This window comes from Vollenhovia emeryi, unplaced genomic scaffold (genome assembly GCF_000949405.1).
Source record: "Vollenhovia emeryi isolate VEMERY1.0 unplaced genomic scaffold, V.emery_V1.0 DF939152.1, whole genome shotgun sequence".
NCBI classification, from domain to species: Eukaryota; Metazoa; Arthropoda; class Insecta; order Hymenoptera; family Formicidae; genus Vollenhovia; species Vollenhovia emeryi.
The window spans coordinates 2,069,159-2,096,010 of NW_011967214.1; the positions used below are offsets into that span (position 1 = coordinate 2,069,159).

Genomic DNA, 26,852 nt, shown 5'->3' on the forward strand with positions numbered 1-26,852 from the left:
GCCATCTTGGGAAATGTGTAGCGTCATCGAACACACCGTCCAGAATAACAATAAATTATCTTCTCCGCTACCTCTCACCTTCCACCTCCTCCCGCCCAGTTCTCCAGCCTGCAATCTACATAGTTTCGGACCGATGCGTCGCGTCGCATTGCGCGAGGAAATGAAGGATTTCCACTAAGAGCGGCGCGCGGAGTCACTCTTCCGTTCGTTCCTCCGCTCCACGATTTTCCTCCGTCCCCTCTCTGCCGTCTTATCTGTACCACCGTATCTCGCGATGTCTCAATCCGGGCGCGTGTGCGCCTAGCCGCTTCCAAATCGATTGGAAGGAGATATGACAGTATGCACGGTGCAGCACAAATAATATTGTGGTGGGCTGTTGAATGCAATGAAGACCCTTAATAACAATGCTTTTTATTGCGCACGTTTCTCACGTCGGTCCACAGTCGTCTCTATACCACCATCTTGTCTTCTTCCTCGTCTCTCGTATCGTATCAAGTTTACCATTTCATGTTTACCATCATGAAATTAAACTGTCCACATATCCTGGAGCCCACGTGGAGCATAGGATGAGACATTTTATTTCATCGGTCCGAAGTTGCTGAGGATGACTCAAAAAAAGTCGAAATGTACATATTAATTATCTCTTTTATGATATATTAAAGATAGTCCTTTTGACTTTACGCGCCAACAACCGCGTTCTGACTCTCACAGCCCTATGCACCTCCTTTCGTATTTTTTTAAATATATTTTCAGCAAGAGTTTTTCAGAATTGAGTGGTCACTTCTTTCGAAAATGTATTCTATCCAAGATCATAAGATAATATGGAATCCGAGATGACTCCCAAGGTATCGTAACATTTTTGTGACAAACCTTTCAAGCCACGAAAAATGTTGCCGCAGTCGCCACTTGATGACTGGACAAAAAATATTTTTAAAAGGGAAACATTTTCCCGGAAGAAGTTGAAGTCCCATGACACATGCTCTGGAAGCTGTGGCAGGGGTCTTTTGTCCTATCACGTGTTATCGACTATCTTGAAGCACGAGCTCTTTTCGGCAGTGATGCCTATGCATACTATACTTCTCTGCATCCGAGCGCTGAGAGGCTACCTCCACTCTACCCCCTCCACGCGCTCGACTGCCATGCAGAGAAGCATAGTAGGCATCACTGCTTCTCGGTTACCAGAGTTTCAGATTATCTCGATCTTCCTCCATCATACCATCCGCCTCGGTATAACCAAGGTGCACGTTAATTCGGAGTATAACATCCGAAACCACTACGTGACACACGTAGTTTGCTAGACAAAACAACCGGGCAAGAATTTCAACAATATCATGCGTCCACATGTGTGTGTGTGTGGCCTTTTATTAAGTAATTATTTTTAAATGTTTCTACGTTAGCAAAAATATTATCTGAGTCTCGCTATAATTTATTTGAATATTTCCTCGTTTACGGAATCATATATGCAAAAAGGGAAAAGTACGAGTATGTTGATGACAACTATTACTTCAGTCATTAGCAATTGTAGAATGCGTGCACCCAGAAAAAAGTTCCTTGGAATTTTTATCTTAATTTTATTATAATTTTAATTATTTTTTAAATTTAAGTTAATAAGCTACTAGGAGCCACCTAATGAATAATTTTCTTGAGTAAAGTAATATTTTTTTGGATTAAGATATTTTTCTTATCAGTGTGGGTGCACACAAATGCATTAGATACGGCAGTTGGGGACATAGAAAAACAGAAGCAATTTAGTATAGCCTTTGGAATTTTTGTACATCTCGATCTGCTCCTTTTTCGAGGTATCCCAAAGCGCTCGTTTTACTGGCAAAGGACAGCAGGGAACCTTAATCCAGGAGGGCAGAGACGGAAAACAATGGTGATTGTCTTGAAACGTTTACAGCCTAATTATGTGAACACGGGACCCGAGCTCGGTGGAGTAACAATGCTATAACTCGTAACAATGTACGATTGTTCATTGTCTGCCCGTGCCTCTCCGCTTTTCTTCGCGTTCGAACATACGCAGGTTCGTAACCCTGTACACGTAGGACCCTTCACCCTTCAACGCGAGAAATTAGGCTGCCGAGGATCGTAAATATTTGACAGGGGGAGAAAGCATCTTTCGTCTATCTTGTCAACGACGATTCGGCTCCTTTGAGAGCACATGCAAATTGCAAGTTAAATCCGACTCGCACCGAGGAACTTTCTTCTAATCAAGCATTTATTTGCTGTAGGCAGCATTACCTCTACGCAGATAGGAGCTAAATTATGCACCGTTCACGAGACAACCAAAATGTGAAGACTATAAATATATAATATATTATTGTCCTATCGTCTATTATACGTACAGATATAATTTACATAGATGGCATTTGCAATGATTGCAATTCCACCTTACACAGTTTTTCCAAATGTTCTCTCTTGAGATAGTAATACTTAATTTATAGAATTACATTTTTAATGCATTCCGATATCGTTCCGTCTCTAATGTTGTTAATGTTTTTAAGTAAACGGCAACGTCACTTGAGCATTCTCTACGGTTTTACGGTTGGTTTATTTTTGAATTTTGACTTGGCAACAACAGTGAACTGTACATAGTGAGAGGGAAATGACAAGTATATGAACAAGCTTCCATGAACGTCGCATACTATTTTATAACAGAATCTTTTTCTGTTAATCATTTGCATGCGTATGCGTTACACTTGGCCACCTTAAAAATCGCGCAATTACAAAATATTTCTCAAATTTTAATTTAATTCGTTTGCCAACGTCGCTTATTACCCCTTGCGTCGCTTTACCTCGAAATTTCTTATCGTCAAAAATTTACTTTCACTGTTCAGGTGCGTGTTAACTTCTAGAACATATGAGGAAAATCATAACGCTTGCACCAACATTATAAACACTTTCGAAATTTGGCTCGATATAATACGATATAACCGGCCCGTTTGGGTATTTCACGAAGCCGATGGCGGCCTCGAACTTTTCATAGGTTGCTCGTGACTTGTCCCTCGCTCTCTCTCCCTCCCTCTCTCCCTCCCCCCCCCTCTCTCTCTCTCTCTCTCTCTCTCTCTCTCTCTCTCGCTATGTCTGTCTGTCTCTCGCTCTCTCGCTCTCTCTCGCCGCAGTGCCAAACCTCTTTGTCAGTCTCGCAACATCCGGCCTGTCTTCCAAGGCCACGCAAGATCACACACAGAAATCGGGTCGTTGACCCGCCCGCGATGCGCATTGCGCTGTAATAAAGCGAAAGGCGCCAGCCGGGAGATAAACGCACATGTTTGATACGCTGCGACTGTCATCGTCGTCCTCATCGTAGTCTTCATTCGATAAGAAACGATAAGGACATCGTAGTCTCCATTCGATAAGAAACGATAAGGACAACGAATTCTCGAGGCTGGATGTCTCCCTCGACGAAGGGACTCCTTCTGGGAGACTTTCTTGCCCCCCCCCCCCCCGGTAACAGCATTTGTTACGGACTCGCGTTTTCTTAGCAACAAGAAGCTGAAGGAATAATTATCTCTAGTTTGTAATTACTGCATAAAAATGTTTGTGTACAATATTGCGCAGCTATTCATCGTAGTCGGCACTTTAACGTTTGATCTATTTGAATAGCTCGCGTGTGATGGTTTATTCCAGACTTCGCGCCAAGGTGCGTCGCGCACTGACGCAAGCAGCTCTAGTTAAATTACATAAGATAATCGTGGCTCTCTATCACTACCTCTCGTACAGCAGCGTGCAACATTGCAACAGTCGTCCATGGAAGCTCCACATAATTAGAGAAAACTTACAAATTTTCTACCTCATTTTTTTTCTCAACTAACGAAGTCTCTCGATACTTTAATACGCTGATGAGTATCGTCGGCTAAAGAATTTCTTATTATCATATTTGTACTTGTCGTTTTCTTTCATAGGCACCTTGAAATTCTCTTCATTTTTATGATACTGTTTTTCATATATTTATCTTTACAAAGAAAATACCAAGAGTTTGGACTTTTCTTCCTCGACCTTCTCCACTTTTTCTCTTTTTAGTTTTAATTTTCTTCTAAATGTTTACAGATACTTTTGCTTTTATTATTTCCCCATTCGATTAATTTTTTTTTTACATCGCTAAATAAAAATTAAAGCTATACAGATTCAAAGTTTAGCCTGTCATCTCGAGAGATTTTCTTATTCTCTTTGAAAAACACCGAAGCCACGTCGCACAATGCATTTTTACCCTTTCTCGGGAGTATCGTCCTCCAAGGACATCATCTCGAGGAACCAGTCCTGCGGCGAAAAACCGAGATATTCGTCGCGGTGTACGTTGCGCGTGCGCGCCTGCGAGAAAAATGCGTGCGTGCGGATGGAAGCTGCGGAACGTGGAACCGCTCCTGCCTTTCGTTTTTCCTTCGGAGCTGCGACGAGACCTTGAGGAAATCATCCCGCCATCGCGTTCTCGATTTCGTCATTGAGATCGCCGTCGGTTCTTGGCGCGATCGCGTATTCGCGACGTGGTCGAAGGAAAAGGATCGGAAAGCGCGCTTCCACTCGCCGGCGCGATGCGCGGCATAGCCGCTGATCTAGACCTTGACTTCGTGAACAAAGCAAAGAACCGGCGAGTCCACCGGCTTACGTCGATCACGTTAGAGAGCGAGCACGCGTGTTCTAATACCGTTGATGTTAACACGGGATCCTTTTCCCTTTTAGTTCTCTGTGAAAATGTTCAGGGTGAGCTAAAACCTATCCGTTTCAGTGCTAAAATTGCGCTAAGGTAATCTTGTTAACCGCCTCTTTATTTGCTCGTGAAGATTCATGTCCACAACGTATATGTTTACTAAAGAAGAAAGGAAAACAATTTGAAAAACTTCCAAGTAATTATGTAGCCTAGTACTTGTCAATAAAGTATTACTTTGCCGTTCAGTGGGAATTCGTAAGCTGCGTCCGGCATTGCAAATCTGAGGCATCGGAGTGCTCTTCTTCTCTACCTATCTCATTCACCTCTCTCGTTCACTCGAATGCAAAAGTACACCCAGAAAAACGATCTAGTTAGGCTGAACAAGTGAGATAACGTCGAAATCGCGTTTCTTTGAATCTACTGAATTTTTATTTGCTTCTACTAACACATCTGCTGGATTTGAAGAAATAGATATGAATTCTCTTAGAAATTCCAGTCACAGTCGTCTAAAATTTTGGTTAAGGTAAGGAAATAATTTCTGTGAAATTAAATAAAAGTCTAGTAAGATCAAAATTCAAACAAACGGTTTTCTGGATGTAGCACTCCGACGCCTCAGACTTGCAATGCCGAACGCAGCTATTCCCGTCTTTTATCCGATCCCGATATCAAAGTATCAATACATAAAAATTAGTTGGCTGAACTTGTAAAAAGCCGCTACGTACATTTCAATATGAAAATAGCTTGCAGTAGGATGCTAAAAAAATTCAATTTAAAAAGGCGAAACTCACAAAAGAAACAACGTTATATAAATGTGAAAAGAATTAAACTAATGAATTATATTAAAATTGATTACCGCAGCAATATTACCGTTTAGGAGTCAAACATTACGTGATTTATCGGGATATTATTATTACCGTTACATCAGTAAGTTGCTGGTACGTTTTAATTAATAACCATTTTGCGTGCGTGAGACAAGAGATACAAAGAACAAATGGAACGACATGAAGTTTGATACATGCGTAATTTAATTGTAAAATTGGCGCACAAAAGCGCCTTTTACGCGCGAGTTTCGTTCAGAGTGATTGGCGCTTTTGTTTCTGAGAATTAATTGAGCGCCTTTGTGCGTAAATGACTTTACAAGAGGGGAGCCGGCCGCCACAAGAAATGCATCTCATGCGGAATGAAGTCGTAACACTTCTAACCGTCCTGAGACACGGTGTGTTACTTGGCGCGTGCATGCAGACGTCGTGAAATATCTTCTTCTAGCGAGTGTCGTTTATCTTCATACAACGCCTGTCGTTTATCTGCAACACGAGCCCGTCAGCGCCAACGTGCATGCAACGGTATATGCACCTTGTATGCTACTTTACAACGAGAGTGCGACTAGATATTATCTCTAAATCACAGCGAGTTACCTCACCCTGAAGTTTTGACTGAGATTCGCGCGTCCCTGTTTACATAAATCAGCACGTTCATGTGTAATTTTAGCGAGGTTATTAAATCCCTGACCGAGCCGTTATACCAGACTCAACAAACTTTAGATTTCATCCCACTGACTATATTTATGCAGATCGTGCAACAAATGCACCTTAAGCGGGGAGGACGGGAGTTTCCCTGCGTCCCTGAAATAGCAGTCTTCTTTTAAATTCTTCCGCGACTCCGCACGCTCGTAAGATAAATAAACTCTGAAAATTCACGCTTCATTGATTCTGCAACTTTTATTCCGCGGAGGCTCCTTCTCACGTGTCTGCACGGGCATCTTCCATACGCGCGACATAGAGTGACGTTTCACTAATGATACAGACACGTGATAAAATAAACGCGCTATAACGATTGTGCCATTTGTCATTTCTGTCTGCAAGTGCGACGAGAATGAGCGTGTAAACGAGACTCGTCTGACCCGCGTAACCCATCCTTAAACGCGTCTCCAAGACGGAGAGACGATGCTCTGATATAATCGACTTCGGGGAACTGCGGAAGCGGTGATAAAACAGAACGTGCCGTGGACTCGTCGCTCAGTGAAAAATTTCATTGAAGACAAGAGACGTACAATGTGTGCCTGAATAATGTGGCATCGTAGATTAACGTGAATCATACGTACAAGTACTTTCTTATGTAATGAAAATGTGGAAAATAGGTCGCTCGCGATCTAACAACGTAGAATTAGATACATCCTTGTTATCGAGCCGAAAATATGCCTCGTAAGTTGTAACCACTAATAAAGAAGTAAAGCCGAGAAATGAAAAGCCTACACTATACCAAACGATCGCGGCTTGAAGCTCCAACCACTACCATACACAGCAATAGTAATGATAACCTTATTGAAGTGCAGGAGATATGAGATGTTGTTCATGAAGACAAATGTACTAAAGAGCAACGCTTCGAGAGGTAAAGTATCGGCAATAATGTTGCTCACAAACTTGAACCTTTAACTAACTGAAAATAATAATGATACAAATGCGAAGCTATATAGTAGTATATACTACGCATGTGTGATAGTATTGCAAAGAATAAAGAAGCTAAATGTGAGAAGACGCTGATTCGAATATTAAGTGTCTGCCCTCAAGATTGTAATTTATAAGATTGTTTTCGCAACTGCCTCTTATGAACATAGCTTATAAATTTTTTTGAAATAACGAAAGAGGCAACCAGTAATCTTCGGACCGTGCAATATTAAAGACGAGCTGCAGACCCGAACGACCCGGCTCGAAACGCGTCGCCAGGCGTATTCGATGATCTCACCGCGCCGAGAGAATCAAACCGAAAGGAGCCACGGTCGCCCCGATATTTGACTTCGATCAAACCAAGAACTGCCCATCATGTTGGAATTCAGGGACGGGGCGTGGCCCCCCCTAATAACCGAGCAAATCGCAGGACTTTGCTCGTCGAGATAAAAAAAAAATCGTTGGCGATGATCTGATCGTCGGGCCGGGTCGATTTTGGCGGACTTATGAAATCGGGATCGCGAATCCTTAAAACGGTCGAACCCACGTAAAATATTACGAGTCTCTAGGTATAAAACTCATGTTTCCAGAATACTCGAAGTAAATATTAAATTTGTACACGTAAACTTTATCGTTTGTAATAATTCCCTGTATGTTGCACACTTTTCCTGATCTTAATATAAAAATTGAAAGAAACATTTTTTTCAGCTTTTTTTATATCACACGTTCTTGTGAGTAATTCGAAATAAGTCATGGAAAATTTCGTAAAAAATCGACCAAACTGGCAAAATTGATGTTTATTTTAGTCACGACGTTTCGACCCCGTTATCGGGTCCTTTTAAAGTACAATCTAGAGTTGACTGAACATTTTAATTTATGTCAGTCATATGTCAGTTATATCAGTTTGCCAGTTTGATCGATTTTTTTTTAAATCTCCCCTTGGTTGATTATCCACCATAGACCGAAAAAAAATATGGTGTCGACGCTTGGAAGAGAAACGACCACAGACTCATGAACCCATTCTGTTTTGGCATAAATTAAAATGTTCGGTCAACTTTAGATTGTACTTGAAAAGGGCCCGATAAAGGGGTCGAAACGTCGTGACTAAACTAAACATCAATTTTGCCAGTTTGGTTGATTTTTTTTAAAATTCCTCTTAGTTGATTACCGCTGGCGACAAGAAGCTACTAAAAAAATCTTCGAAATAAGATTCCGCTATTACAATAACAATTTGCAATTTAGAAAAAATGTAATCATTCTTTCTGAAAGTTAATGAGTGGATTATCACTGAAAACAGTGAATAGTCACTAATGTGCAGTTATAAGTATACTACTGAAAATCGCAGTGGTCTACTTATAACTGCAAATCAGTGACTATTCACTATTTTCAATGAAAATCCACTGATTGACTTTTAGAGAGTTGGGGCGAGCTACGCAAGAGGGCAAGACAATTTACAAATTTCGTTACGCCTTTGTTGAACGCAGTTGATTTCACCGATTCTCGCACGTCGAAACGTTACCTAACGCAATGTACGCGCGATCCACCGGCGATACGTGAACAATCGTCCGCGGTGGCTCTGCGCTTTCTTCTGCCTTTCAATGGCGTCACATCGAGACGAATAGTCCCGCATAATCAAGGCGCGTTTCTCCATTTCGTTCGGCGTACCGGGAAATTATTGTTCGTCTCAGTGACCCGTTTCACATTGGTCGAAATAAAAAGCGGCAACCGGCTCGATTATAATATATACGACTTCACAGCCGGGCCGCATTGTTTCTTATAGTGGACCACCGCCGGGGTCCGTGGCTCTCCGCCGGGCGAGACTTGAAAAAGGCGCGGCGCGAAACACGCCGGAGTAAGAAGGCCCCGTATATACACGACAAAGGACTCCATTTTGTCGAGAAACTGTAGGCCACCGCTCCTATCGAACCTTTATCGTCGCAGCTGGCGAACAGGTGTTGACGGCCGGCTAAGTCGTCAGCTGTGCCATACTAAGCTGACGACTGCTAAGTGTAAATGGCCGTATTAGCTGCCGGTTGCGCTACGAACCTTCAATCGAACGGAACCAGGAATATCTAACATTTTTGTCATGTAAATCAGGATTCTCGTGCGACGGCGGGAAAACGAATATTGCGCATAATAAGTCTGGTCGGCTTCGAAAGGGGTTCTCACCGTCCTGGCGAAAAGACTGTGCGATCAGAAAATATGACTAACAGGAAACATAAATTATTAAGAACTCAATTTTTAATTCGGCCCTTTAAGATATAAATCAATTAACAAGTGTAAACGCCATTCAGGACTTGGCACAGATGGAGGTAGCCGCTTGAATTACTATGTGAATCCGCGTCGAGTTTGGCTAAGACGTCCGTCACGGATTGAGGGAGGGTCCCAGGTTCAAACTCGTATTTTTCGCAATAAATTTTCTGTATTATTAAAACGCCAGATATATGGTCAAGGAAACCTGACCCTGTAAATTATTAATATTAAGATTTTCACGTACTTTTATAAAAAAAAAAAAGTATTCCTCAGCCAAGCGATAAAACGCGGCTTTCCGTTTTGTCATTCTGTACCAACGGCAGAGTAGCTTTTCGGCTCCGCAAACTCGGCGACTTGTTTCAGCGCGGTCGCCTGCGAGCAACGGCGATGCATTACACATCGTTCCAGTATCATTGAACGCAATTGACATCCACATCGTCAGAGTTTATTAGTACCGGTTGGCAACTGGTTTGTCGATGGCTGGCGGTGCCGTGCGTGATGAACCAACCGGCCGCGATTTACGGTCATTCCCGGTGATGTTTGGTCGATCCGTCCCGCCGTTTCCCGGTGCGCTTTCCGTGCGCGAGGATCGTCCTGTTCGCCGGGAAAAAGATCGCCCCGAGGCACTCTCGGCCGTTCGTTGAAAAATTTCTATTACAGACACGACGCCGCGGGTCATCGATAATCGTCGAAATGCCCCGTCCCTTGGAGCGCAACGCCCGTAATCACGTAAGGATTAAGCCGAGCCACGCAACGGTGATTACACCTACGGCGTACATAGGCGAGCGTGCGATTATGATTACTCTAAATTCATGCTCCCCGAGTACCGACGCGTTTCCGGATATGTTTATTAATAAATGGCAGGTCGCTATCCGCCGGAGTGTATTTGGGGCAGCTTAATGATGATAGTCGCTGAATGTCTTGTCAGAAGCTTATAGTTGGCCTCCTGCGGATACGAGTCGCCGTACACCATGGGGTTTCAATATTCGCGCTTTCTCGGAAGGAAACCGTATCGTGACTACAAGTGGATTTCGAGTCCGTTCAATTTCGTTGTACATAATTGTACCTTTGTGTAAATTCACAGTACAAAAGTGGAAGGATTATTACAATAGGAAGCGGATCGTTCATTAATATTTATGCGCAACAAATGATTTTCTGAAATGAATATTAATTGACAAATTAATCGCTGTAAACGTGCTCCCGGACCATTACGAATCACTGTTCTGCGCGTGAAAATATGAATTCCACGATGCGCGACGTTAAACTAAACGTTGCATGAAACGAAATACCCATTGACGTACACGCTAAATATTTACGCAACCGCGACAGAACGAGCGCGCGAGAATTTGTAAATTAACAATTAACGCGGCATCTCCGTCATGCCGGTAGCAAATATTTATTCGCCATACAGACGCGCACGTTTGCAGAACCTTACAACAGTTGCAGCTATCGGAGGGGGATGCACCTTTATTTACAGACGTTTGCGCGCGACTGTTTTGGAAAAATATTGATGCGTTACGTACTTTATAACTTCGATATAAAACGTATTGTACTACATTGTCTTCTTTACACCAAAGAGAGAGGAAATAACTTCAACATTAAAAGAGACCACCGATCAATGACCAACAACTTTGATCCGAACTGCCCCTCGAGTCTGTGGGTTACGAATTTCACTGTTATTTATAATTTATCATCAACGACAAGACGAAGCTGCCAAAGCATCGAAAGTTAAGAAACATCGTACGGTATCTTGCTCAGTAAAACCAATGTGTTTTTGCGCTCTCGTACGTATCTGCGTCTGACATCTGACGGTTTAAACCGACATTTTCGAGGTGTTTTCTTATCAGCGCGCAGGGGAGATCCTCGGCGCAACTTAAAGCTCTGCCAGAATATTTTCCGTGGTCTATTTTGCAGAAGGTGTTCGTGGTAGCGTCCGTCGGTCATGAGAACTCGCGTGGTGCGAGGGTCTGAAGGGCAGGGCAGGGGTGGATTTGGAGGTTGGTCCCGTGTCGAGGTGGGGCAAAGGTGACCCCCGCGGATCAATACCGCCGCCGGTCGAGCGCCTCCATAGCGTTCGAACCGCCGACATTCTCGTATTTCGTCTCGAAATCAAATGTCGTTTGGTCCAGACCGGTCCGTGGAGGTTATTTCCAAGCGAATCAGTTGCGCGCGGTTGAGTCTCTTGATACACCGAGTATACTCGTTGAAAAAAGGCACGTGAATTTTTTACACGAGCTTTCAGACGGCCTAGGAATTTTTTAGACATTTTCTAACCGCGTGGGATAGTTAATAAAAGCTGCGCGGCAGTGCTGTTACACGTGTATGTACACCGAGGACCCTCTGATAAAAGCGAAAGACGTTTAAAGACGACGTACAAGAATCCTTCGAACAATTGTTCGCATTACGTTGACAATTTATAATTTTACAAACCCCTGTTGGTTAAAATGATTTGGGATATTCCCGGCGGGGGAAGCCTTACGATTGAAACGATCCGACAAAAGCCGAAACTCTCGTTTTCAATTTGCACGCAGAGATCTGGAACTTTATTAAGACCATTGAAATTGGAAGGGGCACTTGCAAGCGTAATTATTGTAACAATCCCCGTCGAAGCTAATGTGACTTTCGGCGAGCACAATCGTTAGTAAAGTGGATCATACGGGCTTTTGTTTATTGTCTCGAGCGTTTTAATTGGCCGAATCGGCGTACAAACGTCGAGGAAGTCGATTTCAGTACTTTCTCTTCGTTTACACTCAAGGCGATATCGCGCCCGCTGACGACGTCCGCCGCGGTTAAAAGAGATAAATGCCATTAATGGACTTCAAATGAAACGCCTGCTCTATAGCGGTCAGCACCGTGACGACTGCCAAGAACGGCCCGCGCGGCTCAAAGGGCATCTTACTCATTTACTTCCCGCGCAGCGGGAAATTAAATTCGCGGTTTCTCGACCGCGTTTCCTGTTCGCCGCGCGGCAACACAATCGTACTGATTAATTCATTCGCCGTGGCGCGATGATTAATTACAAATATTTCACAATTATTTGGAAAGGCGACTCGAGGCCTTGGTGTCTCGCTCGGTCGTCGCTTCGATGAGAGACACTCTCGCATGTCGTCTCGATATTATTTGCAGCGTTTCTTTCACGGAGCTAAAATACTCGCACCCTCAGAAAGGATTTCTGTTACCAAGGCCAAAAATATTCTCGACGCACTTATATTTCTCACAACCTCATGTATAAAAATAAGACAATATCAAAATAAAATCAATAATTCTTATTCTCCTCTATCGAATTAAAAAAGATTGGCTTACTGTATTGAGACAAGAGTAACTTATATGAATATAAGTTAATATATTCTTGCGTTTAGAATAAATTTTCCCTCCATCTTACAACGCACGAAGTTGACACCACCAAATTCGACGAAAGATATACATACTATCATTTTATTCTTGATTTTAGAATTTTTCATTTAAGATCAAAATATTCCTTTTGCTATAATAAATATGATTGGCGCTATATCGATCCTATTTTATGATACATTCAAATGTAATAGCATTGGATCCAGAAATTTTTTCTGTGGGTGCATATATCGCGTTGTTGAGCAAATTGCTGTTGTTTTCATCATATTAGGAAAGTTGCCCGAGATCGCCGCCTGCCTCCACGACATTCCGCGCGAGTCCTTCTTCCGGGGTAAGGTACAAGCCTAATTTGCTGCCGTCAAACTTCGCACTGGAAGTCTGACGAACAAACGGATGTCAACGAAGCGCGACGAGTTTATGGTGAAAACGCAGGGCTACCTATCAGACTTGTTAACAAACAACAACGATTAGCCAACGGAAAGTTGGCCGTCGTGCCGTATAGAATATATCGCGACTGTCGTTCGATATAATTGTCGTTAACTACTTTCTTGCTGTGTTTATAATGTTGAGCCGCGAGGGACGATTAACACGCGCATAATTCAATTTCAAATAGTTGCCCCGACATTTTGTTATTCCCACCCGCACCACGGTAATTAATACCGGAGTAAGTCGCGACTTCCAGTCACTCGTCGTTATTGGCATACGTAATCCGCGTTTCTTCGTCGATGCGAGAGAGAGATATTTTTCATCAACTTGTGATTCCTTTTTCCTGGCACTGATTATCGCGAGTGAAGCCAAATCGGCCGGATTCAGGATGCCAATGTCCGGTGTCCGCGACCGGAAACCAGCACGGCGACGAACGGATACGATGAACGATCGGGTTACGGTTAGCCTACTATTTACTTGTATTATGTCACAGACTTGTGAAAAAATCGAATCGCGCCCTTTCTCGCGTCTACGGTTGTACGGCCAATTAGAAATTGCGACCACGGAGTCTGCAGATTTTCCTGCGTGCATTCTGCAATATAAGAGTAGAGTGAAGATAAAATCGCGTGAATTTGTTTTGCTTTTTGAGCGTCAAAGCAAAACAAATTTGTGAAACGTATATGTGCAACATTTTCTCTGGATTCTCCAGAGGGGTTTTTAGTTGTTACTTCTTACTTATCTAGAACAGAGTTCTTGGTTAAAATTATATTCATTATGTCGCTGGCATTCGCGCGGCGAGCTGCCTGTTACCGCGTTTGAGTCCTACATCGCTATTCTTCATTTGCTCTTCTCTTCTCTTTGCCAACCAGGTGCGAAATTATCGTCACGTACACGGTCAATCGACACGTACACTTTGTCTGCTCTCTGGCGTATCGTGTATTTCTGCCAAGAAGGTCACTGTCATAGTATCCTATCCGGATACTTCTGCGCGTTCGTGAACCTTCGCTTCTACGTTAATCATACCCTGTCACACTCTGAGGCAATGATTACCTACAGATGCCTATCGCGCCAATTTCATAGAGAAATTGGTAATGGGGTGTAACATTCTTGAATGATCGGAGAAACGTAAAGGAATTTATACTTTAAGCTGCTTACCGCGCAAGTGACGTTACGCCTTTCTATAACAATATGACAAAGTCAAGTTTGAAAACCGTAAAATGCAAATGACGTTTACATCACGATTTGCATCGCGATCGACTTAATATCCCGTGTCCGCTGCATTTCAAAAAGTTTGCTTATACTACTTTGAAACTGAATAATTCAGTCATTTGCATAACAGCTCTTGCAATTAGTTGTGTATATCTTTAATCTTCGCATGTTTTAAGAGAACGACGGAAATGGTGCATAGAAATAAATTTCAAGAGGCCCAGAGTACAGTGCCAATGGCAACGTAACCTGATAAGGCATAGCATTTATCACTCGTTTAATGCGGTCATTCGCGGTACGCACGCTCGCGGGTTTTCTTTGTGTGAATAATGTGTTACGCGTAATTTCAGTGACGCAAATTTTGACGAACTCTGGGAAGATATTGAAAAAGTGACTCTATACTTCAAGCTGACTTTGCATTTCTCTTCTTCTCGTTCTTTCTTTTGTATAGATCGATTCATTTACGTCACTTGCTGCAGCTATAAAATCGTATTTTATATACAAGTTGATTCTTCAAGCTTTCATCTCCATTTAGAAACGGCATTACTGAGGTCATCTAAAACGAGAATTGTCAATGGGATTCGATTCATAGTTGAAGAGTTACACTGATTTGAAAGTTGAGGAGAAAAATATTGTTTTAGAATTTTTATAAGTAAAAGTTATACATACGTTTTCCGATTATTCAAACATATTTCGCCCTGTTACCAATTTCTCCGTGAAATTGGCGCGATAGGTAATCATTGCCTCGGAGAGTGACAGGATTAATTTTTCGAGTAGAATAAACATTTTAAAATCATAATTTCCTTCTTGAATACCTTTTTTCACAAGCACGCGTAACGTCCCGTAGCTTTCCACACGTTTGTTCTTGATTGCGGTGTCTAGAATACGTGCAGGTAGAGCCCCTCTAATCAAAGTCTGGCCGGAGGACGCTGTGTTGGTCCTCCATTTTTCGTCAATTACGCGTCAGTTTTATACAGGTAAGGCGGTAATTCTTCACTGCCGCTCCCTCATCCTCCTTAGGGTTAAGAAATGTCGTCCCGATGAAGTAGTTTCTGCTTTGCTACCTGAAGAGTGAGATGGCACATACATCTTTCTCTCTCGCAGGTATTTCACGAAACATGGCGGATACTAACCTAACGTAACCTAACCCTTGTTATGGCCAGACTCTGATTAGAGAGTCTCTACGTGCAAATCTGTAATATGCCCTTAATCCAATCCCATATGCAACAGCCTAACGGCGTTAGTTCTGACGGCGAAAAAGAAATTAAAATCTGCAGTTGCTCCGTAACTATTGCGAATCGATCGCAAGTTTATAAGGAAGTTTTACAGGAAGTAGCCCCGGAATATGTTCCATGAGCGAGGGATAAAACTTCGTAAATCACCCTATATAATTACGGCGGAATCTAAAATTCTCGAATTTTCTGTACAGCGATATAATGGGAAGGAGATTATCAGATTGTTGTTGTTTAAATACAGATACTTAAATAATTAGCGTTTCAATGCGGTTTCAGTTTACTCGCACACAGGCAGGTCTTTGGAACAACGCGCCCATCTGAAAAATTCGATACGAGCCGGCGATGCAGAAAGACACGGGGATAGAGCAGCGGAAACCGCGGGCTCGTGATGAAAATGCTACTTCGCGTGTACTTCATCCGCTAGAAAGAATTAATCGGTTCCCGCGATTCGTCCCACGCTTACATGCTATACATACGCCGCGGCAATCCGTTCCGCAAAGCCCTCGCAAATAGGAAAACGTGATTAATCGAGATTCGCTCGGACATGTTTTTTTTTTTCCTGAACCCGCAGACGAAGCGCGCATCTCGAATTACCCGAATCCAGGGGCACGCTCTCGCCAACATGATTTCCCGTGCGAAAATTCAGCACAGTTCTCCGCATCAAATCGCTAGGGGTGGTTCGTCCGAAGTAGAACAAAGAGAAATCGGGCGCGGACATAATGATGAAATCTCTGAATTTTTTTTCTCGTCAAAATTAAGGGAACTGTGTTACGCTGACAGTCCACGATAATGAGTCTTCGTCCACAACAGTCCTTTTTATTCTGCTGCGTGCGAGTGAAGTTATGGCTGCAAACGCAGCCCGATGTATGTGTTGCCTGAAGTAGGTAAGCGAGAGGGATCTCGAGCGTGAGCCTGAATAGTTCAGGTGGAAGAGCATTCCGCCCGGCAGGCGGAAGGTCCAAGGTTCGAATCCTGGTCTAGTCCTAGCCCGTTATATTTTTCGCGTCGAAAATCTTTGTTAGTGCCCACCCCTATTTTTTACTATGGATGTCTTTCTGTTCCCGATATAGATGTTTTACTTTCTCCTATATTATTGCGGACAATTAGACACGTAGCTTTCCAGGATGCAATCAACAGGAAGTCATCAATTTTTGCAAATGGTCGTTGATCTTGATCGATCCACGGTCGAGCGGAACGCTGCGTCCTTTTGACGATGCGTACTCGGGAGTATTTAACGCAGCGCTCTTACGAGTTCGCCGACCGTGAAAATCACCCCCGCCCCCCTCCTCCTCGGCCGAAATCACTTTCCCCCTTCCACGCGTATCGATCCCGACTCGCGTATCAATTCCCCCTTTATCTCTTTCTCGCCCTCCTCCCCTCTCATTCCCATCCCTCAGAGCGCACACGAATTAACGTGCCCTCGTTCTGTTCTCGCATTGCAGGTACAAAGCGAATCGTTGCGTGAGCGGGGGCGGTAGCCGCGGAAACGGGGCGACTGGCGGTACCGGAGGCGGTTCAGGTACTGCAGGCGGCCGCGGCGGCGGCGGGGGCGGTGGTAGCCCCGGTAGGGGCGGCGGCGGCGGCGGCGGCGGCGGCGCCGGTGGAGGAGGAGGAGGAGGTGGAGGAGGTGGAGGAGGCGGCGGCGGCGGCGGCGGCGGCGGCTGCGGCGGCGGCGGCGGCTGCGGCGGCGGGGGAGGAGTAGACAGCGTTGTGGTGCCTGCTGCACCGACTACCGGCCACCACCACCACCATCATCACCATAATCAACACCTCACCACGACTACCACGACTACCACCACCACCACCACCACCTGCAGCACCAGACACCAGAGGCACAAACTGCCTGCCGGCAAGCAGTGCACGGAACACCGTCACCACCCACATCACCACCGGCATCACCCCCATCGCTCCCACCACCGGGGCATGAACATGGGCCAAAAGATTTCAGGTTAGACGACGTGCTACACAGAAACGCAACGTGCGCGGGCCACGTCGAATGTGACAACGGTTCGCGTGGCGAATAGAAATTTTGCGCTCAACCAGTAGAAATTAACTGCCACTCTACCTAGTTAAAGGGAACCTGACGTCAGATTTTGTGGATGTTTATTTCCAAAATATTTCAGCTCTTGTTTACAGAAAATTTCGCTCTTCCAACGAAGATTCGTGTCGCTTTAACAATTCGCTCAATCTGAAATGTTTCCAGATGGTTATCGACTAAGATTGGCATAATTTTAAAATTACAAAAATTGGTTATCGCGCATGTGTGTTAAACACAAATTGGAAGAATAAAGGACTACGAGCCGTGAAAGGGTGTTAGCGTCTAAATATTTTATTCTAAATTTATTGCGAAAAAATATCACCTCGGGAATCAACATTAGACTGTTTATTGCGATGAATATTGCCATGTGCCTCGATGCTCGAATTGGTTGAGACGCCCGCCTAGCGAGAGGGAGGTCCAGGTTCAAACCCTGGCCGAAGTGATATTTTTTCGCAATAAATTTAGAATAAAATATTTAGACACTAACACCCTGTCACGACTCGTAGTCCTTTATTCTTCCAGTTTGTGTTTAAAATTACAGTTAACAAAAGTTTAAGAATTTATCAATACTTCATTATTTTTTATTTCAATAGAAAGGGATGGCAGTAAGAGCCGACGCAAAATGTTAGACGCACACAACAACAGTTTAATACATAATATCAGGATCTTCATAATAGTCAAACGTTTTGATTGACTAATGTGATTCTTTACACTCTGGGGAAAAAAGACAGCAACTCATTTTGGCCCCGCAATTATTTGAATTGTTCGTAACTCTAACCTTTTACGAATTTTACCCCGCGTAACTAAAAATCGCAATTATCACTAATTGAGAGAATTGATTACTTAAAAATCTTGGATATAGATAGAATAGCTAACTATTCTATCTATAGTATATCCAAGATTTTTAAGTAATACTATTTCAATTCTCTCAATTAGCTCTGTCGATATTCAGTAACGCAAAGATAATTTTCACTTAAGAGGTACTGATCGAAATGTTAAGTTGCTTAACTAAAAAACGGTCAAAATTTTTCCCACAGTAAAGTTACGAACAATCCGAATAATTCGATTACTAATTGTGGGCCCCAAAATGAGTTGCTGTCTTCTTTTTCCCAGAGCAATGACATATAACATATAAAAAATATACCAAAATAGACTCCTTATATATAGCAATATAAATAATTAAAACAAATATAAATAAAGAGCGGAAGCTTGAGCACAACTGTTCATTACAACGCAAAACGAATGTCGCTCTTTATTTCTTTTATATTTTAACTTATTACTTTTTATTATCGGACAAATCTGAATGACGTACGAACATACAAATTTTCTTAACGATTGCTGAAAAGTAAATCCACACGAGTTTAAGAATGATATTAGGGATCGGTGATTCGCGATCCTTTTATTAACTGTTAGTTTTTCGTAAGTAAGGAGTAAATTAAGAACAAACCTGTCTTTGTGATAAGATCTACTATATAAATTATTTGCAAATTATTACATTTGCTTATTCTCGATGGTCAATTATCACGAATAGATTTTGCCCGCAAACGGGTTGTAATAACTAGAAAGTTCTTTGGATCAACTCACCTCACGAAGCGTTCGTCGAGGGTCAAGGTCCTTGACCGCGCCTCACTTTTCCTGCTCGGGTGCTTGGAAACAGGTCCTTTGCTCGATTGCTGCTTTACTGTCGACTGCGAGACGGACCAACCTTTCTTATAACTCCGAAATATCTTCGGCTACCTAAACCCACAATTATTCTAGACTAACATTTTTATTACGATAATGTGAATTTTTAGACGAGATCTGATCGCGAGGATAGCTTATGTACAAAAGAAAACGAGGAAAGAAAACTATCTCTATAAATTAATTTACGTGGAATACATATATGAAAATATAGAAGTTATAACAGTATGTATAGTATTAAAAAACAAAATATAGTATTGAAAATTAACAAATTTTTTAACTTTTAATTTTTACTTAACGTGGTTTTATTCAGTTAAGTACACATACAAAATGGAGTTATATCTCTGAAACAAAATACACATATTGTGGGCTTTTTTTTAATGAAAAGGTTGGTTTGGCAAGAACGAGAAGGATTTTGATTAAGTTTGAGAATTAATATAAACTAAAAGATACAGATTAAAAAGAGTCTCTCCCCTAGTAGCACAGTGCACTGGCCAAACGTTGGTTAAACATTGGCCCAATACAACTAAATATTGGGCTAATGTTTTACTTAATACACTGTGCTACTATATAGGGTCGACACTCATTATCTACACTATCACTATCACAATTAGCGCGATTCTCTTTCTCACACGCACCTCTGCTCGCTTTTTTCTCTCGCACACGACTCCCCCCGAGTTCCTCTCTCACAACTTAGCCGTCGCCCGAGCAATGATCGGTTGTCAAACTCCACATTCTACGTTAGCTGCGTTCGGTGTTGCAAATCCGAGGCGTCGGAGTGCGCTTTTAAGGGTGTATTTTCACCTGATGCTATGACGCTAGATTTTTCAGCGTCAACAGACGCTAGCGTCAAAAGAGCCTGGTATCCAAGTATGAGCGTCAGTGCACTACATTGCGTCGAGATTAGGTTAACTAATCTTAACTTTGTTTGAAGAAATGTCATTTAATCAAAGATATTACGAGTAGCAAACAAAATATTTAAAAGTAATAAATTTAAAAAGAAGAGAAAAGAATAAAAAACCGTCTAATGGTATGTGTGGCAGTGATTAATGAGTTGAAAAAAAATGACAGAAAAGACAATATACCAAAAAACGTTATTGGGTTGCACCGTTATTTGAAAATAGAAAATTGCATGGTTTTTATCATGCGATATTTCCCAATATTGTTTTAGAAGACAGCACGTGTAGTGTGATAGTGATAGTTTAGTTTGATAGTGAAATCGCAGCCGTTCGAGTGAGCGAAAGAGGAGAATGAGATAGAAGAGGAGGAAGAGCACTCCGACGCCTCGGATTCACAATGCCGAACGCAGCTAATATGTATAGCTTAATTTGAAGATTGAATATGCAATCGACAAAATGTTAACGATTCGCGCTAAAAATCTTTTTTTTTTTTGTCAACTATATCTATATCTCATTTTTATTTTGAGTCACTCTTTAAATCTTTAATTTTTTATATACTCGTTGGGTTGAGTTACACTCTATTGCTCACCATTCATTACACACTGTCGATTCAGTATGTACTTCTTGAAATGTATAACACTTCTTGAAAAACTGCAGAATTCCTTGATTTCTTCACTATTTTTGTTCACAGCGAAAATTTCTTAAAAAATTTAAAAAAACAGCAAGTTACAAATAATAATTGTTCATATCCGACATGATTTTTCTCTTTATCCATACCAAGACAGAATCAATCTGTGACGCTGCTGTAGTTGCGAAATTCATATCTGAGTTCGCATTGTGCTAAACATGAACTGGTACAGCTTCTAAATTGCCAAGGGTACGGAAAGAAATTTCGATGCGGATATTGAAGTAGAGAGGGCACTGGAAAGGGAAACTCGTTTGTCCCATGCGTATTATAGTTGCCATGCAGCATTTCCTATTGACTGCTGTCCCTCGCCTTTTCAGCGAGCGACCCTAGGAGACCTTGGCCGGTCCTAGGAGCCCTGAGCGCGGCGTGGCAGTAAAAGCAAATAAACCTAACGCCTAAAAATACTATCATGGGTCAACCTTCCAGAACCTTCTGTCGAACCTACCATTATTTCATCTAACCATTGCTCTTAATCTCACGGTTCGACGACCTTTCCTTTTTTGGCAACATTCTGTCACACACCTAGCCAGGTATCCAGCCGTGACTGTATACCGCTTTTATCTGAATTACAAGATGAGAATTCCAAGATATGCCCGAATGAAACGGAGTCTCGTCTAGCCAATATCTTTTTAACGATGCTATTATTTTCACATTGGCAGATATACCGAGCTACCTTGCCGTACCCAAAATCTATTGATTCACACAAAATGTATGGGACACATCTCCTCTTAAAACTTTTTCTCGGCAACATTTTGACTCGCTACACTTTTATTTCTATATATATAGTGATAGACAGAATGGTTACGACACTTTTTTTAATGAGTTTAGAAACGTGCATTTAGATTCAGATATATGTTCCGAAACATTTTCTACGAGGAAAATTTTACTGAAAAAATAGGTTAGAAACGTCCACACTGACAAAAAATTTTGTTAAACAAAGTAAATAGATTTACTTAAAATTACTTTTTCCTACTAAAGTCAATATTTAATCTATTTAAATAAAAATATCAAATTTCAAGTAAATCTATGTATTATATTAAGTAAATTAATTTAAATTACATTTTCTACATTCCATAGACACAATATATCATAAATGTAATAATTACAATCATATGTCTATGCTACATTTAAATAAAGATTTTAGGAGATATAAAATACTATTTAGTAAATGAAATACTTGTTTTTGTCAAATAAGAAATCCAATGTTCTTCGCTGCAAAATTTACATCTTAGTAAACATTTTATAGAATTAAAATAAAATTTGTTAATTCAAAATTATCTACTCTTTGATAAATACTTAAATTAAAGAAATGTACGTTTTAATTTGCTTATTATTTTTAAATTTAAGTTAATCAGCTATTAGGAGCCACCTGATGAATAATTTTCTTGAGTAAAGTAATTTTTTTTTATTAAGATATTTTTTTATCAGTGCAGTAAATTCTTTCGAATTGGTCATCAAGTAAAATATTCCTCGACGAAGAAGATTCAAGAACGTAATCCTGAATCTAAATGCACGTTCCTAGAGACCTTGTAATCAGAGACGATCTACGATCTACGATCGTAGAAGAATGAAATAGCCTATGTTTCTCTCTCACTCGCGGGAATTTGACGAACTCTTATGGTCAGCCTCTGATTACAGGGTCTCTACACGTTCCTAAACTCATTTAAAAAAAGTGTCGCAACCATCATGTCCATCACTGTACGTTACTGACACTTTTCTCAACATCCGGTGAACAACAAAGATAATACTTTTGTCAACTTGTCGATAAATAAAAAACACTGTTTTCTACAAAATTGCTTGTGAGAGTTAAAATGTCTAAAATAAATATCTAATAAAATATAAACCTACTAAATTCAAAATTAATATTAATTTAAAATTGACTGTACTTGTACAACAATGTTCAATCCACATCGAGTGTGTTTTAAGAAGAACGAAGATGAAAATTTGTTAGACGATTCAAAAATAAGGATAAGAAAAATTAAGTACGGAAGTTTTTCATTACAATGACTTAAGTCAATTGGACCCAGTTCAACAATGTTAGCTTAACTAGTTATTAAGGAGCGATGCCAATCACTGAAACAAAATTCGCTAAGCTATTTACAAGGTTAAATTTTGTCAAGTTGCATTTTCGCAAATAATAAGCTTAAAAAACTTATATATATACATATATATTGATATTATATATATATAATCTTGTAAATCTTGTAAAAAAACTTACCGAGTTTTGTTTCAGTGGTTGGCATTAAGTTAAAAACTAGTAAAGCTAACTGGTGACTGTCGAACCTTAGGATCGTCGAACCTTAGGATCGTCGAACCATAGGCATAGGCATAACCGTAGGCATACTATGTCTATGACCATAGGTCGTGCGATGTCCATCTTCCCTTTTATACCTGCGGTTGCTGCCAACCGAAGGGCAACAAAAATGAATTTACCAAATGTCGTCCTATGTTCATGCAGTAAAATTTCTCACATAAGCTTCTTGTGTATTCAACTAGATTTATAGCTTAAAATAACCATTAATAATCTTCTTTACAAAAAAAAAAACGGAAATATAATTGCTTTTCTCGATTATTTCGGCTGCCACGTATAATTACTCCACACGACGAACTAATCGCGAGTCTTGACGACTAAGCATCTCGACCGATCGAAAATTGAAATTCCACAAACATCGAATAGGGATAATCGATTTCTAAAAATCGAGTTTGATCCCCTATCTCCTAAAAACGCAGCTACGTCTATATGTGCATCCACACGTTGTAATGATTACGAGTGTACAAAATCAACTTCGCGCATATTTTATCAGATATTACATTCTATCGAGAAATCCGATAGCGACTCCAGACAAGTATAAGTATAGTGAGAAGTGTACATGTAGCGTGCATCTTTACGAGTACGCACGTTGAGAGGCTAATACTAACCAAATAAGGCCATCTTTTTTTTCACGCGTGTGTGCAGCGAAGACTGTATATCATATTCATTTTTGTGTGTGTTGTGTAAGGATTTGCATAAGGACAAGGAATCGTAACACTCAAGATGCTATATCACATAAGTTTGGGCCTCTTGATCCAACGAATTGTTAACGAGAATTATTCGTGCACGAGTGAAATGATAGCTCGGGAACTAAACATCGAAAACAGTTTAGCTGAAGATATCATCCGTGTCGTGTTGAGAAAAGAGGAAAAATTCGGAAGATTAGTTCCTCAATCGTTAACGTCGGAGCAACGACAACTGCGGATTGAAGTTTCTCAAAATGTACTCGACTACATCAACGAGAACGAAATGTTTCTCGATAGAATAATTACGGCCGACCATTTTTGGTTCTATCAATACACACCGGTTACGCGCCGAGTTGCGAACGAAGTAAAAGTGACAATATCCAAAATCAAGACGCTGTTGGTGATTTTTCTCGACTCGGATGGTTCGATTCATCACGAATTTGTCCCGTCTGATGTCACATTGACTCCCGACTACTACCTGGGGATACTCAATCGTCTTTTAGAAAGAATCAGGGTCACCCGACCGCTGCGTTTCCGCAAATGGGATTTTTATCTCCTGCTCAGCAACTCACCAGTGCATTCCTCGACAACCGTGCGCCAGTTTTTGACCAGTACACAGATAACGGTGCTCCAAAATCCCCCGCACTCGCCAGATTTGAATCCGGCGACTAGAATACTCTTAAACTTAAGGCAACAAATGGAGGTAGATCGGTATTGCACCGTCGAGGGTATGCAGTCATCCATGACGATAAAATTGCAGACTATTCCTCGGGAGTACTACTATTCAAGCTTCCAAATGTTGAAAGACATTTCGTTATCGTGCATCAACGACTCTGGAAACTATAGACTGTAATGGGTTATTAGAATTAAATTTAAATTTATATAAATAAATCGCGACTTATTGCCTAATATTGCATAACATTGCCTAATATACTTAAGAGAATGAACAACTAAAATTATTTTACATATTGTATTGCCTAAAGTATTGCCTAAAGAATAGTAGAATTATTTTACATATATTCCGCATTATACAATATTTAATTAGAAACTAAGTCCTTCACTTATTGTTAGTACAATAACTTGAATAGTAACGAGGTTATTATATATATATTATAATTAGATTAGTATCAATATCTATGAACATTTCGACTGTATTTAGTTTTCTTCAACGTAATTAATTACTACAACAATATGTCAATAATAATATATTTTTTAATTAAGAATATAAATTTATAAGGCATGTAAAGAGCAAAAATTTTTATTGTTACTTGTAATGCAAGAACGAGGCCTTTTGTCCAAACAATGTGGTCCAGTATATAACCGTATTTTTACTAGTAAGTGTCATCGTATGTCACATTAGTAGGTGTGAATAATTGCGGTCCTTTTATAAAAGATTTTCTACATATGATTAAATTAATTTAATTAGATTTGCTTAAATACTTAAATAAGTACTAAAAATTTAATTAAATAAGACAAGTAACGAGGTTATATATATATTATAATTAGATTAGTATCAATCTAAGCTTCGGTCTTACATCTTCAACGTATCATAACTGGCTGAGCCATGGCAAGAGGAGAAATTGATTACCCAATAAACATTATAGCATGTGAATAATTTTACTGTTGTGTTTTTAGAACAGTTAATAGGTCCAAATAAGAGGAAAAGTTCCAAAAGTTCGGTATCTCTCTCTCTGAGTTCAGTCCATTTGTCTGTTCCTTGACATGAATCATTTCACTGATTAATCTCTTATTTAAATGTGGTTCTGTATCTCAAATCTTTGCGTTTTCCCAGTCGAAATTGTGGTTTGATATTATAATATGTTGCATTAAAACTGAATGTTGGGACGATTCTATTTTTTATTGTTAATGTGTTCTTTGATTCTAGTTTTTAGTTTCTTCTTAGTTTGTCCTACATATAACGCATCGCAATTATTATAATTTATCTTGGAGACGACATTTTCAGACATAGTTGCTGTATTATCTTTGTGGGTTCTAATAAATCGTGATAACTTATTTAGTAACCGAAATCCGCGCGATACCGAAGATCCATCATAATACGAGCCTACTGTTTTTCGTTATTGATTTTAGAAAAGGAAATATTAAATATTTTTTATTGTTCTTATCTTTGTCTAGAGACTTATCATTATTTGTACTTCTATTGTTCATTGATTTAATTCTATTATTTATTTCTTTGAAAATCAATTGAATGGGGCATAATAATATAATGGGGTATATAAAATTTATGATTCTCAATTTTTAATGAAGTCAATCTCGTAACCTTTTAGACTGACCGTATGGATGGGACATAATTTCTTCGTACAATATCCCTAATTTTGTAGAAAATCCATTTTCAAAATCTACACCGAACGTGTATCGTTCGTTTATCTTTTTCTGTTATTTGGCTGGCTGCAGCAGATGCGTCACCCACACAAGCGCTCAAAGTCAATCAGGCTAGCGTGTTTTTTTTCCATTACTGCCTTTCCATATCGCGATAAGCTTGATAAAAACGAATAACTCAAATATACTACAACGAAGTTGTGAAACTAATACAAGTCAAATCATACTAACGATAGTATTTACAAACATGTACGGAAATGATAGTTCAGATAGGACGGTATGCTCTCAACCATGCACGATGGCTTCGAGAGTTAACACTCCCAAAAACAGTGACTTTTATATGAGTATTTTGTTACTTGTTTCCGACCTGCCTTTATATACATAAAGCAGCGTTTTATCGCGAAGTGATAACGTCGTGAAAACATTTCAAATATAGTCTGTTCTGTGGCGAATTTGCGGCCGTTGCATACTGGGTGCACACTTTAAAGGTTTCTGTGTTGGTCACCTTATTTGTATTTCAAAAATGTTGGACTTGTACACTTGGATAACCGTAAAGGCTTTCGCGCGTACATCGTAGCGCTATAAAACGTAGATGATACAACTCGATACAACCACCTAAGGTCTGTTTCGAAAACGAGCGTAAGCATCCC

General features: G+C 40.6%; 1 protein-coding gene across 1 annotated transcript in view; it reads left to right on the forward strand.

Moving 5' to 3' along the window:
* Positions 1-976: 976 nt before the first annotated feature.
* The window catches only part of LOC105565489 (protein gustavus), a 33,563-nt gene continuing 7,687 nt past the window's right edge, over positions 977-26,852 (forward strand). Inside the window, exons 1-3 of the mRNA XM_012018735.1 lie at positions 977-1,227; positions 17,006-17,127; positions 17,260-17,511. Of these exons, the coding sequence (XP_011874125.1) occupies positions 977-1,227; positions 17,006-17,127; positions 17,260-17,511 (625 nt within the window). The remainder of the gene's footprint in view (positions 1,228-17,005; positions 17,128-17,259; positions 17,512-26,852) is intronic.